This window comes from Brachypodium distachyon, chromosome 3, assembly GCF_000005505.3.
Source record: "Brachypodium distachyon strain Bd21 chromosome 3, Brachypodium_distachyon_v3.0, whole genome shotgun sequence".
Lineage (NCBI taxonomy): Eukaryota > Viridiplantae > Streptophyta > Magnoliopsida > Poales > Poaceae > Brachypodium > Brachypodium distachyon.
The window spans coordinates 17,778,521-17,792,510 of record NC_016133.3 but is presented as its reverse complement, the minus strand read 5'-3'; the positions used below and the strand labels follow the sequence as shown (position 1 = coordinate 17,792,510).

Genomic DNA, 13,990 nt, shown 5'->3' with positions numbered 1-13,990 from the left:
CATACATAAAGTGGCATGCCAGGTAATCTGGAGTTGGAAGTCCCCCATCAAAAGGTGAAAAATTGAGTTGAATTATAGAACACTTTTTTATCATCTTTGCTTCTTAGCCTCTCTACTAGCACATTGACTAACTCAGCCAATGTTTTAGTTGTTCTAATAATTTAAGCAGCAATAAACAGAAATTTTAAAATTCTTTTTCTGGCGCAAAAAATCACATCAGGTCAGCCCACAAAAGAAATGTCCATGAGCTGTAGCTTCAACTGCTCGAATATATTAGGGAAAAATACATGTTGATGTATGGATATATGCTGTTTGAACTCTGATCCCTAACAGAGATCTAAGTGATATATACAACAAACACAAAATATGAAATACTACCAAAACACACAACAAATCAATTAATACAAGATAAGATTTAAGTACATGTTCAAAAGAATGATCGGTGAGATCAATCATTTGTCAGAACTTTTGACATCATAGAACTCAATGTTCTTATATTTCTGAGAAATTATTTCTGCCTGAACTTTCCGAGCCGTGTCGGTTGCGCACCCAACAAGGATAAGCACTGATGTACCAGCAAATCCTCGAAATGCTGTCAAGTGAGAGATTTGTTCAACTACAGATGGTCCAGCAGCTAGTACAGCCAGAAAGCCTGATCCTAGGACAGAGATACGACTAAGAACCTGCAATTAGATAAAATTATTTTTAGTGCTGGATTCAGTCGTTGCTCGTTTGCAATAGTGGATGTGTGCCAATACAGCTGATTGGGTTTAATATTGAAATTGGGGCTTGTATTAGTCAGAAATGATGCATGGCTAAAAGTATGATTTGCCTTTTCACAAGCATACTAACTAGATTTGTAAAGTAAGGCGCCCAGATATTTCAATACCGAATGTGAAGTACTTGTGTCATACTCTTGTGCAGGTAAGAATTTCAGGAGTGATATTGCCTACTGATCTAAAAAAATAGTACTCCCTCCGATCCATAATAAGTGTCTCAGATTTTTTACTAACTTAGTACGGATCGGAGGGAGTAGTATGGTTTCCTACTGAAGTGAGTAATGTTGTCCAATTGTTTGAAAACACACGACTATACCATACAATTTATTAACCACGTATGCAGTGCAAGAGTAAATTATGGACTCTTAAGAATCTAAATTCTAGAAGGATAAAAATGTCGATTGTAAAAGATGCAGCACAGCATTTACCATCTTCAATAGGGTTTTGAACCAGCCGGTTATGCCCAGTAACCCATGCCACTAGGCACTAGCAATGACTACCGTTTGACAAGCCACTTATGAATAGGATATGGAACATTTTTTTCTTGGTTAGTCCAGGTTACAAAGGAGTTTCAATAATCAGGATCATCTGCCATTAACTTTACAAGTGATCAATAAATCACATTTTCTTCTGGAAATGGAACAAAATAAAATAAATTAACGGAAAGACGGGAACAAGTGAGCTTCACAAGAAACTAATCTAAAGAGCAGACAACTCAATACTCATTATTTTTTTGCGAAACTCAATACTCATTAGTTGCTACTGATGATTTTTAAAAGGTTCGCAGCTGAGTTATAGGATACTTACCCTTGCTGAATGTTTAATACAGGAAAGGACCACAGTTACCACTGATACCCATACAAAGGTAAGACCAGTGATTGTTTTCAAACAATTCTTTCACACACAGCCATTACACAGAATCAGCCATGCAGTTAGCGTTATGAACAGCTTCCACAGTAAGAAAATGGGCTAATGAGTTGGAACTTATGCAGGCAGTACATGCCGCCATGTATGTACTCAAAATATAGAAACAGAACCGCATCAATTGTAATGCAAGAGAAAGAACTTACAGTTTTAATGAATGCAGCTGTACTTTTTCCCGGCCGCACAAGTGGAATTGAAGCACCTTGCCGCTTCAATTGCTCACTAAGATCATCAGGATCCAGTTGAAGAAAGGTGTAATAGTAATTGAAAAAGGCTATAAGCAATACATTAGTTGGAAGATAAAAAGAACCTGCAGCAGAGAGTCAACAGAATGAGATTAAATGTAAACAACAGATGCTTTATGGAATTGCCATTCTCCAAGAAAAAATGGTTTTCAAATGAACTAGAAAACTACTCATTTTACCTCCTGGAGTTAGAGCAATGGCAGCCTTTTTAAGAAAATCTAATCCAGTGAATCGTGCCAAAGTAGCAGGCAAAGCCAATGAAGATGTAGAAAATATGATGGGCATGACACCGGAACTATTGACCTGCACATAATGGAACTGAAGTAAGTACTACTCCCTCCGTTCCTAAATACTTGTCGTGGTTTTAGTGCAAATTCATAATTAGAATAGGCAGAACAGAGGTTTGGACCATTGTGAGTATTAGTAATTTAATCTTATTCATTTGCTAACGGAGAACATAAATTATTTACTTTTGTGCAGTCCAACGAGCTCCAATTATTTGTTTGGTTCATCTAAATGAACATCTCCCAGTCATGTTTGATGCATATCACATCATAACACTCCTGGGGAACAGATTAACACAAAGAAATCAACAAATATAGAAATTCAAACCTAAAACTAAGTGCTGAATTGAGTCACTAGATGAATTGAGAAGATTATGTATGCCACCAGGAGATAACTTTTGTACATTGCATATTTTTTTGCATATTTCCCCTCCATGCCATTGCTGCTGATTCAAGGTGCATTTGACTTCTGACCCAGAAAATTATCGATCTTGTGAGTTTTCACTAGAAGACCAAAATGCTCTTAGCATTATCACCAGACCATAAAGATGAAGCATGTTCGTCACTGCACCTATCAGACCTTAACAGAGACCTCGCTGTACCTCACCACATGAGGCCTCACTGCATACCATTGCAACCAGTGTAGATAAGAACCGCAGTAGGGAAAATAAAAGGGCATTGAATCAATCACAATCTCAACATGGTCATTTCCGATGTGTGAAGAGCTATGATCAGATTGTACTATGGAAGAAAGGAACAATAAGGAGAAGACAAGGAGGATGAACAAAGTGAGAAGCTAGGTGGTCTTTTCCAGCATTTTACCAATCAAATGGCAAGGCGAGAGACCCCATGTTCGCGTGCATGTACAACATTAAGCGATAAGGGTTGGGAGATAAAAACATAGAGGCAAATCTACTAGAGGGAAACGAAATAAATTAACTAAGATTTGGAAGTAATGCTACTGGGCACAACATGATTGAGAATGATACATACTGAATCTTCCGTAACCACGGGTAGATTCAGTGCCCAGGAAGGGGTTGTCTGTGCCTGGGCCTGGGCTTGGCTGAAGATCAGTCCAAGGACCATGTGGCATTGCTTTACCAAAGTACTGCATAATTTCTTTTCTTTACTATTATTTTCGAGAATACACAGGAGATGTGAACCATTTCATTCAAAAAGAAATTATGTTATTTGCACAGGCAGTGGAGGAAGACAACGGCAGTTGGGCTGGTTGTGGTTCGACATTGAAATTTGAACTAGTCCTGCTTGGGTGCTAGGCCAGATGCCCTGATGTGAGAAACCCATGCCAAGTATATGGAAACCTTAAGCGATCTTGTCGATGGGCATATCTGACCCTCTGTTTTGCTAATTAATTGATAATTCATGATTATTATTTCTATTCTTTTAATTCAATTCAAAACTGTAGCAGCTGCATGTGGATTGTGAATTTCTGACTTGTCAGCGTTTATCAACTGCGACCGTCAAATTGTTAATTACTGCTGCTGTGCCTGTTTATTAATTACTCCCTACGTTCCATAATTCTTGTCTCAAATTTGCCCAAAAATGGATGTATCTATTCCTAAAAAGTGTCTAGATACATGTAATATTTTGACAAGAATTATGGAACGGAGGGAGTAGTTACTATCATAATTCTTGATATCTCAGGATAGAGTTGGAACAATTAACAAGTTGTCGAATTTAACTGCTGCCCAGGCTTATTTTTGTTCGGCGTCCACAAATCTATGTCAATTCAGAGCTGAAAAGCTAAACTCAGTCCAAATCCAACACATATGTGAACTTGTGGAGAGACGAAATTAAACTAAACTGTATGGAAGCACTACAAACCTTAAAAGGTAGATATGCCGAGCGTTGGGGTCCTCCAGTTCGACTGCTGTATCGAGAAGCATAGTTCAGTGGTATTTTCCTCTCAGCTTCCTGAAACCACACGAATCATCTGAATTAAGCAGATAGCATACTCAAGTAAATATATGTGTAGCTGCAAAAAAGAAGTATATTTGCTCACCTGGACATAGACAATCCCAAGAACTAAGAAAAAGAATGACAATATAATTGTGAGAAGTCCAACATAATTCCCTGCTTGGAATCCCTCTGCAACTGTCCTTCCAAATGATGCAGGCAAATATGATATTATACTTGTAAATATAAGAAGAGATGTTCCATTCCCTAGTTTTAACTCGGATATTGTTTCACCAAGGAAAGTTGTAAACACCGATCCAAGTGTCAACAATGTCACGGATGTTAGTACCCACTCTGTGCTGAAGTCATTAACATAAGGACGGAGAAAAAGAACTTGCCCAATAGCCTAGCAAGAAGTACAGAAATTAAATTTCAAGCAGTCTGGAGATAAAAGGAACAATTAGAACTTACGTACAAAATAAAACAATACTTTCATAACCGGTAACTGCACAATAGTAGAATACTACAATGCAACATAGACACAACAGTATAGCGTTCTCCCAAATTACTGACAAAACAGATGCTTAAAAGTTAAATGACTAGTAGCAGAAATGCTTTTCATTGTTTATGACCTTCAAGAGGATACTTACTGTTGAAATACGCAAGCCCACCTCAGCATCTGGAAACAAGTTCGATTCTCTTTTTAATATTTATTTGTCATGTCAAAGATATGCCATCTCTGTACACAAAAGGTATTTCTTCTTTAAACGAATGTAATCAAATTCCATTGGTATTGCAAGATCTATGGTCAAATTGTGTTTGACACTAGCCAAACTGTTTAACAAGGTATGCTGTTAAGTAGCACTGTCAATTTATAAAGCATGTGATAAAAAAACATCAAGGAGCTTTATGGCCACTTATCAAGACAAGAGTAAGTCCTACACATGAGGAAACCTTGAGATAGTGACAAGGCACTTGCACATATCCAAGAAGTGACCTTGACACGCTTCTGAACCAATTATATTGACAGAAAAAGTTCAAACCACTGATCTTGTAATTTTAAGTCGTCAAACATATGCTTACAGAAATAATATTCAAGAACTGCTCAAATAATCTAACCTGGACAATTGCAAAACCAACAGATGCATATCTTGTATACTGAAGAATCTTCTTTCTGCCAGCCTCCCCTTCTTTTTTCTGAAGATCTTGCAATTTTGGGTAAAGCTGTGCAAGAAGCTGAAACACAATCTGTGCATTGATAAATGGAACAATGCCAAGGGAGCATATTCCAAGCCGACCAATGCCTCCACCAGAAAAGGAATCTAAAGTGCCAAGCAGACTGTTCTGGTCAAGATTACCCGCAAAAGCTTCCCGGTTCACTCCACCCAAAGGTACATACACACCAATTCTAGACAAAACCAAAAAACCAAGGAGCTTCAGAAATTTCCCAGGTAGAGGGCCCTTGAAGAAGTCACCAATGTCAATAGAACTATCCTCCATTGCGGCTGCTCAAATTGAGTTTAAATACATTAGAAATAAAAAGACCCACAATTGGATGAACTAAAGTTGAATAGAGCTGCAAATTTTGTGCCATAGCTGTTAAATACTTAAATAGTACAGTAGCAGTCTACTCAGCACTCCCCAGACCAATTAAATATTTACAATAATAAAATAGTTTGGACATATTTGAGCTCAATTAAGATTCAAATATTAGATTATTTGAAAAAAGTTCTCATCAAAAAGATGATATTGCTAACAGGGGTGAAGCTTGACCGAGATGAACCAGGGTTCACTAAAGTGTAGAACCGCAGAAGGTTCTTCAGAGCAATGACCGACCAATTCATAGATGATTTTACAAAAAATAGAGAGAAGGGATTAGCTTCGGATTTTGACCTGCTGCTCCTCGGCCATAGGACGACTTCTCGTTCCTGGAGCCACTGGAGCTCCCGAACACCGGCAACAGGATGCCGAAGAAAGTCGACAGGGGAGACTGGTAATCAGACCCGGAAGGGTCGTCCTTGTAGAGCCCTAGAGGATCAAAGGCCGGGCCAGCCGTCTCCAGCGTGCACCTACACGAGCAGAGCACAACAGACAGAAACCAATCGAAGTTAAAGAACACATTCCCCCTGTGATTGTATTCCGCATCCGGGGAAGGGCGTTAATTTGGTACCTCGGGGAGCAGGCGAAGGCGGTTCTTCCTCTCCTTCTTACTGATGCCGTGCGGCGTCCCGGGAAGTGGGAGGAGGCGGCTGCTCTGGTGAGAGAGCCCAGGCACAGGACAGAGGAGATGGTAGGTGGGCACCCCGGGGCCGGGAGCCAGCATTGCTGCGGGGTCGCCGTGGCCATGGTGGCGCGGGGACTGTGGCGGAGGAAGGAGATGAGTGGGTGATGGGTTTTTGGAGGCGATAAAGCCGAGAGGAAATGGACTAATGGAGAAGAATGGAGGGTTGTTTGGGAGCCTGGTAGCTTCGAGTTGGGCTCAAATGTTTTCTTTGCCAGCGTAGTTGGGCTCAATTTTCACTGAGAAGCCGAGGCCGAGCCCGGGTACTGTAAATTAACTGGGTTTGTCGGCCTGTTTGTTCCTGATCTTGGTCCGCTTTGTGGGTTGGGTACTTGGGTTGGGAAGTCAGGGTATTCTGGGCCTATTTGGTTGATAGCTGACGTTGTTTATCAAAATCGAACATATTAACGCCAATACCTATCTAAAAAATACGGACCGCCGCTGCCGACGTTGACGCCTCCTCCTCCGCTCCCACCGTCCACAAGGTCGACCCTGATAGTGGCCTCTTCACTGGTAATTTTGTTTGCCTCTGTTGGGGATTCGTCGATTAGTTTAGATCGATTTTCTGGGTTATTTTGATCGATTTCGTCGGATGGTTTCTTCCAAGGGTTGGATTAATCGAGGTAGGTTTCCATCGTTCCGTGTTCTTGGTGGGGATTGTGCTCTGTTTCCGTGGTGATAGGATGAGTGAGATTTGATTCGAAATACGGAGCAGGAATGCAAATATTTGTGGTCTTAATTACTACTGTAGCTAATTGTATATGGTAAGAACTCTTAATGTGAGTCATGTACCGTGTTGTTATTTTCTGTGCACTATAAATGGATAGTATTATCATCTTTGTTTACAGAAACGAATAGAACCTTCTCAAAAAATGAACCAAGAAATAATCAGAATCTTGGTGTACAGGATTTTCATGTACATATACTTCACCAATTTGCTCTGGCATGTAAGCATTCTTCCTGAGTTACTTGTCATACATGGAATTACTAAAAATTATGATCACATATTTATTAGTATTCCAATCCTCTTATTTTATGTTGAACAAAAATGACATTGAAGAAATTCAGAAAGTTACAGCTGCTCCCGTTGCAAAGTTGTGTCAGGAGTTCTTTGTCCAAATGGGTAATAAAATTGTAGCTGTAGATAAGAAGAAATGCTCTTTTTAGATGTTTTTAGCTTCAGATTCGGTGAAAGAGCTTCCAGGCTGAACTCTAAAAATGTAAAGCCATCCCCACATATTCTTGTGCTATATAGCCGAGTATATAAATTCATGTAGCTCATTCGATCTCTATGTAGTGGCCTAGTTCATGGTCTTCTCTTTTTGGTGGTCCTATACCATTGTGGTACAGCTCATCATGCAAGCTCGGTATATTGTTGTATTCAGTCAAGAATCACAAGCGATCCGCATTTTCACGGAAATTATGATATTTTCATCTATGTTTCCCTGGATGAGTGTGTTGGTCCGTTGCAATGCACGAGCATTATATATTTGGTAAAAATAACATGTACTCCTTCCGTCCAATAAAGGATGTCTCAACTTTGACAAAATTTGAATGCATCTATATACTAAGTCATGTCTAGATACATCCAAATTTTGACAAACTTAAGATATCTTTTATTGGACGGAGGGAGTAGTGTATTTTAAAGGCCATGGCAATGCACGGGCGAGGATCGAGGAACGAAGGGGTGTCTCATATTTTGTGCTATATCATTTTATTTTGTTGTCCCGTTGCACCGCACGGGCATTTCATCCGGTGCTAAAAAAAATCAAAGTCGAACACCCCCTAAAAAAACAAAATCAAAGTCGAACATAATCAAACTTACCCAAGAGAACATAATCAGCACTTGTATTACCATATAAAAAAACACTTGTATGCCTTTCCTCCCCAACCGGCGGAAACATCTGCACAGCATCACCTGGACGGAGGCTGTAAAAAAAACAATTTGCATTAGGAGAAGGATGAGAAAATTGGTGCGGTTCTGCTTCTGCGTGATGACACAGGTATGTTTATCGCTGCGGCAAGCAAGCCTTCACTGACGCTCTAGATGTACCATCGTTGGAAGCGGAAGAGCTGCGGCAAGGTATTTATTTAACTGGCTATTCAACTTGGCTATAACAAAGTTGGCATGGAGTGTGAATAACCTCGAAATAGCCATGTCATAAACAAATGTGGGCGGCCGAGTGGTTCCTTTTCTCTTCAACACTTGCCTGAACATGGCACAGCCCCGCCAGTACACTCATCATCCAAACCAGTGCATGGATCTGAACACTTGAACAGGTGGAGACATTTTGAAGCATACAAGATTGATTAATTTACCCCATTCATTGATAATATATGTAGTATCTGTTGACCAGATTGTGGAACACAAGAAGGCTAGCTACTGAATAAAGCAGTACTTTCTTGAATGTAATTAACAACCTGCAGCTTGCTTGCTTGCCTCTCTGGCCTCCCCTAGCAACAGAGCACTAGCTAAGACTAGACAAAACACAAGAACAGTTCTTCATGTGACACACATAGACTCTTTGATCTCTGAACAAAAAAATTTCAAAAGGATAAAAATTAACAAACAAAAAAAAGAGCGGCTAATTGAAGTTTTTATCCTGTCATGGGCCGGATCGATCGAGATTGCATCCATGGCTGCGCACGGCAGCATTCATGTGGCCTGGACAATATGGATTCATGGCGAGCGGTCGCTTCTTTATTGTGGTGGCGCCGCTAGCTGACCTGCTCACCGATGAGGTCGAGGCCGACGACGAGGAAGGTGACGCCCTGGAAGAGCAGGAAGTAGAAGTGCAGCCCCTGCGCCGACAGCAGGCTGCGCGTGGCCGCGATGAGGAGCAGCGATGCCAGCGCCAGCTCCTTCTTGAAGATCCTGTTGGGCGCCTTGGCCTTGCCGCTCTTCTTCGCCGGCGTCTTGGGAGTCTCTGCCGGTGCCGCCGCCTGCAGGTCCTTGGGGTCATGCTCGTGCATCTTGGCCCAGGCCTCGAGGCCGCCCTCGGACACGCCGCGGACGAGCTTGTTGCCGCCGCCAATGCCGGGTCCTCCCCTGCTGTTGTCGGCCTCCTCGGCGAGCGCGAAGATGTCGGACTCGGAGGATGTCCTGCCGGCCTTCTTGGTGACGATCCACTCGTAGGAGCTCCCCAGCTGGAACAGCCCGGACACCATGGCGTTGAACTTGGTCACGGACATGGTGTTCTCGAAGAGGAGGTAAGGGATCACGAAGGGGAAGGACTTGGGCGCCGGCAGGATGTTGAGCAGCGACATGAGCATGGGCACGTAGCAGATGACCCACACGGGGAGCTCCGCCTCCGGCACGAACATGGTGAGCGGCAGGATCACGCAGAAGAGCGTGAAGGAGTAGAAGGGCAGGATCAGCTTCCTCAGCAGGAAGAAGAGCATCACCAGGTTCGCCTTCTTCCACAGCGGGATCTGCAAGTGTCATGCATACGTCGATCAGCATCCGAAACGAACATCACTAAGGGCAATGGCATTAATGGAGATTGATTGATTAGTTACCTTGGACTTGAAGATGGCCGGGAGGCAGAGGCGGAAGAGCTGCATGGGGCCCGAGTGCCACCGGTGCTGCTGCTTCCGGTACGCCTCGTACGACTCCGGCAGCTCGCAGAGCACCTGAGAAACACAAGAAAAAATGGTGTCTAATCAGCTCGCTCCCCTTGCAAGCAATTCATCATACACCTTGGATGCAAGAGGCATGTAGATGGATACCTTGACGTCGTTGAGGTAGATGAACTTCCAGCCGTCGAGGTGGGCGCGCACGGCGATGTCCATGTCCTCGACGGTGGTGCGCTCCATCCAGCCGCCGGAGTCCTCGAGGGCCTTGATGCGCCAGACGCCGGCGGTGCCGTTGAAGCCGAAGAAGTTGAGGTAGACGCTGTTGACCTGCTGCTCCACCTCGAAGTGGAAGCACAGGTTGATGTTCTGCAGCCGCGTCAGCAGGTTCTCGTCCGTGTTCACGAACGTCCACCGCGCCTGCACCAGCCCAAGCTCCGGGTTCCCCTAAAAAAAATAGATTCGATTCCGTCCCCACGTGTCAGGTCAACTCTTTCTCGAGCGAATCTAGGATTCTGCTACTAATGCAGCTCGGTCAACCCATGCAAATCGGATCGAGATTCATTGATTTGGACTTTTACATGTTTTTTTAGAGGAATATTTTTTTGTTCATGTCTGCTAACTCGATCTTTAAGTCGTAGCTACAGTGACACACACGCTCTTCTTCATTTTTGTTTCATGGGCTCATGGGCCATGGACGGCAAATGGTAACCCAACAGTCAACAGTCAACACGTCACACGGACACATGCTTATTTTTTTTGTTGTTGACTAATGCACTCATTAAGTTTTTGCAGATCCGTGGCAGTAGATTACAGATCTTGATGCCATGGCTTTCATTAGGCTCATCTACCGAGTTAACCTTAAGCATTGTATATATTGGAGTCAAAAAAATTCCTGGAACCTTAAGCATCGATCGTACTCCTATATCAATATCTCGATCTAATTATAGGGAGAAGCGCATTCGAATACATCTGCTCATTCTCCAACACCATATCCAAACTCATATGCATGCTAAAATATGCTAGCTAGAGCATGGAAACTAAATTTGCACGCAAAGACATGATATATACCTTGAAGTGTGGGACGGTGAGCTTGAGGAAGTCCGGGTTGGGCTGGAAGTCGGCGTCGAAGATGGCGACGAACTCGTATTCCTTGACGTACTCGCAGCTCATGGCGGACTTGAGGTTCCCGGCCTTGTACCCCGTCCTGGACAGCCTGTGGCGGTAGATGATGTTGACCCCTCTCTGGCTCCACTTGGTGACCTCCGCCTTGATGAGCATCTGGCACGTCTCGTCGTCCGAGTCGTCCAGCACCTGCACCAGCATCCGCTCCCTCGGCCAGTCGATCTGGCACACGTGCGAGATCGACGTCTCGTACACCTGCCACGTGTCCACATTTCCCATCTCAGGTTTTTCGTCCATGCCGCCATTGACACGATCAGGATGTGTAGTGAGTAGAGTACCTCTTTCTCGTTGCACATTGGCATCTGGAGGAGCACCATGGGGAAGTAGGCGCCGAGATCGTCGCCGTCTTCGATGTCGTCATCATCGGCGTTCTTGGCTTGCGGGAGCCGGGGCTTGATGCCGCGGAGCTTGATCCAGAAGCAGCCGAGGCAGAGCACGATGCGGTCGACGGACTGCACCATGAAGAGGACGATGCAGAAGCCGGAGAGCTTCTGGATGGCCCAAGCGATGTAGTCGATGCGGAAGTCGAGCCAGGCCACGTAGACGGCATGGAGCCACCCCTCGATCTCCCTCTTCTCCGGCATCCTGAGGTTCTCCGGCAGCTGGTGCCGGAGGTGCTGAAGGTGCTTGGGGAGGTCGATGTGCATGTACTTGTCCGGCAGCCTCGGCAGGTGCCACCCTTTGAGGTACGCCACGGTCTCGAAGGCCAGCATGGCCAGGGAGAGGAGCAGGAAGGCCCTGAGGAAGCGGAGCATGTGGCGGCCGCGGCCGGCGTCCGGCTCGGCGTCGGCGTCGCGGCTGCGGCGCACCCTGCGGTTCACGGCGCCCATGAGGGACCAGAACCCGGCGCCCAGCCAGGCCACGCAACCCACGGCGCGGTGCGCGCGCAGGAGGAGCACCCAGGTCAGCTGCTTGGCGTTCTTGCCACGGGCCTTGTCGTGGCCGGCTACGGCCATGCCGGGCCCGTCGATCTCCACCAGGGAGTAGGGGTTGTCCATCTTCACCACCACCGGCGTGCCCAGCTCCTCCGTGCTGCCGCCCCACCACGACGACTCGTACGTGCTGGGCGGCGCCATTGCTCGATGGATCGAGCAATGCTAGCTTGCGCCGTTGGTCGATCTCGCGCGTCTCGGCAAATGCGCCGCTCTCCCGGAGGATGAGTTCTTGGAAGCCCGGGTAGATGTTAGTTAAGCTCGGTTCCAACAACAGAGCATGTGCGAGGTTGCTTCGCCCGGCCGCAGACTGGCTAAGCTCCCCTTGCCTAGCTCCTGGCACGCGCTGGCCAAGATCTTGTGCTAGTGAAGTGGTTATGCTGCTGTTCCTTCAGTTCTTACCTCAGAATCAATGACCACCCTGCATATGAACAAATCACAAGATGGAAAACAAGGATCTTCAGAGAATGAATCGATGAAGAATATGAATGCAGAGGTGGATATATCGATCGATCGATGATGAACAAGTTGCGAGCGTACTGTACCTTGTAAACTGACGAGAAAACAAATGGTGGCTGAGCTTCAGATCCAAGGAAAGGGTTGGCTGCCTTGGAGGACACAAAGGCGCACACACACAAACACGGGTATAGCACTCACTCTGGTGTCTAGAGCAGCTCACTTCAGTGACTAGCTGTGGGTGAGCAGAGGGATAGTAGAGATACAATGGAGTTCGTAGTAGTAGTGAGTAGACTGTGTAACCAACCAGACTGCTACTGCTGTGTACCACAAAAGCTCCAGACTCTAGACTCCAGAGTGAGGCTTCCGGTAGCCCGCTACAAGGGTTTTATAGAGCCTACCCAAATTAATTAAGCTCGAGATGCAACACTGATTAGCCGGTACTTGTTCTAGTACTGCTACTACACATCAGCTAGTTAATTTTTTTTTCTTTGGTTTCGAACATCGTAGTAGTAATAGCTTCAAGTTGACCTGATTTTGGGCATTAAATTCATGTATGGTGATGTGATCTTGACTTATAAAAACTTGGGGAGGAATTGGGGAATCTGCCGGAACCGTGTGCGTCGTTGCGTCGATCGAGTCCATGCCATGTGGGGTCTTTAAATGAACTGGGAATCTAGGTCATGTGTGTGTGCAGTAAGTATAGTATTGCTAGCTAAACCTGTACTGTACTCTGTGTGTGAACTTAGCCGTTAAGATGCAGCTAGTATTGCGGTCTTATACGATCATTAAGAAGCTTCCTTGGAATTTGTTGGTGTCATGTGTTCTCCTGCCTGGGCTTGCTGCACTTTGTCGGCAAAGCTGGACTCCCATCGGGCTGGCATGGGCTCAGGTCAGGCTTAATACCGAGTTGACGTCAGGAGGGTCGAGCTAAATTTGGATCGTGTCTCGGAAGGACCAAGATTAGTTGCTCCAGAAATTAATCAAACGGAAAGGGAACAAGTTGCTAATTAGAGTTGAGACTAGCTTCCGGCAAATCCAGCGCCCAACCACGGGATGGAATGGAACACACGCGGAGAGATGACCGTTTTCATACACGTGCTCCCTATACGCCTCTGGGTTGGACCTCAATTTGTCTCATGTTTGTGTGTGGCATTGGACTGGCTCTCGGTGATCAACAGCTTGGAGCAAGCTCTCTATATCTGACATTCAGGAACACCCTGCTTTCTGATGAGGTTCATCAACAAAATTACTGTACCATGTGATTATTACTTTGTGCCGCCCGAACGGGAGATGGCGCTCGTCCCTCATCGCTCTCACGTTCCACCGTCGAGCCCCTTCGTTGCCGGACTTCGCACCACGTCCATTGCACGGCGGCTCTTCCCATCGCCAACACGGGGAACGTTTGCCGCTC

The 13,990-nt window shown here is 45.1% G+C and overlaps 2 protein-coding genes across 2 annotated transcripts; both read right to left on the bottom strand.

Annotated features, from left to right (window-relative positions):
- Positions 1–238: 238 nt before the first annotated feature.
- LOC100830957 (preprotein translocase subunit SECY, chloroplastic) lies at positions 239–6,570 on the bottom strand. The gene is made up of 8 exons (XM_003573568.4): positions 6,320–6,570; positions 6,043–6,218; positions 5,269–5,654; positions 4,256–4,555; positions 4,078–4,167; positions 2,128–2,251; positions 1,850–2,013; positions 239–683 (listed from the first exon to the last, which is right to left on the bottom strand). The coding sequence occupies exons 1-8, from the start codon at positions 6,493–6,495 to the stop codon at positions 453–455; spliced, it is 1,647 nt and encodes a 548-aa protein (XP_003573616.1). The 5' UTR covers positions 6,496–6,570; the 3' UTR covers positions 239–452.
- Positions 6,571–8,736: 2,166 nt separating this feature from the next.
- LOC100830646 (probable xyloglucan glycosyltransferase 3) lies at positions 8,737–12,954 on the bottom strand. Its single transcript, XM_003573567.4, has 6 exons — positions 12,666–12,954; positions 11,467–12,541; positions 11,075–11,383; positions 10,160–10,450; positions 9,950–10,063; positions 8,737–9,862 (listed from the first exon to the last, which is right to left on the bottom strand). The coding sequence occupies exons 2-6, from the start codon at positions 12,262–12,264 to the stop codon at positions 9,149–9,151; spliced, it is 2,226 nt and encodes a 741-aa protein (XP_003573615.1). The 5' UTR covers positions 12,265–12,541; positions 12,666–12,954; the 3' UTR covers positions 8,737–9,148.
- Positions 12,955–13,990: the final 1,036 nt, after the last annotated feature.

Coding starts and splice junctions, on each gene's coding strand:
- LOC100830646 (XM_003573567.4), bottom strand. CDS start 12,264: ATGGCGCCGCCCAGCACGTACGAGTCGTCGTGGTGGGGCGGCAGCACG. Junction 10,064..10,159: donor TCTACCTCAACGACGTCAAG/GTATCCATCTAC, acceptor TGTGTTTCTCAG/GTGCTCTGCGAGCTGCCGGA. Junction 9,863..9,949: donor CGGCCATCTTCAAGTCCAAG/GTAACTAATCAA, acceptor TGACACTTGCAG/ATCCCGCTGTGGAAGAAGGC.
- LOC100830957 (XM_003573568.4), bottom strand. CDS start 6,495: ATGGCCACGGCGACCCCGCAGCAATGCTGGCTCCCGGCCCCGGGGTGC. Junction 6,219..6,319: donor GCCTTCGCCTGCTCCCCGAG/GTACCAAATTAA, acceptor CTGCTCGTGTAG/GTGCACGCTGGAGACGGCTG. Junction 5,655..6,042: donor CTATGGCCGAGGAGCAGCAG/GTCAAAATCCGA, acceptor CAATTTGAGCAG/CCGCAATGGAGGATAGTTCT.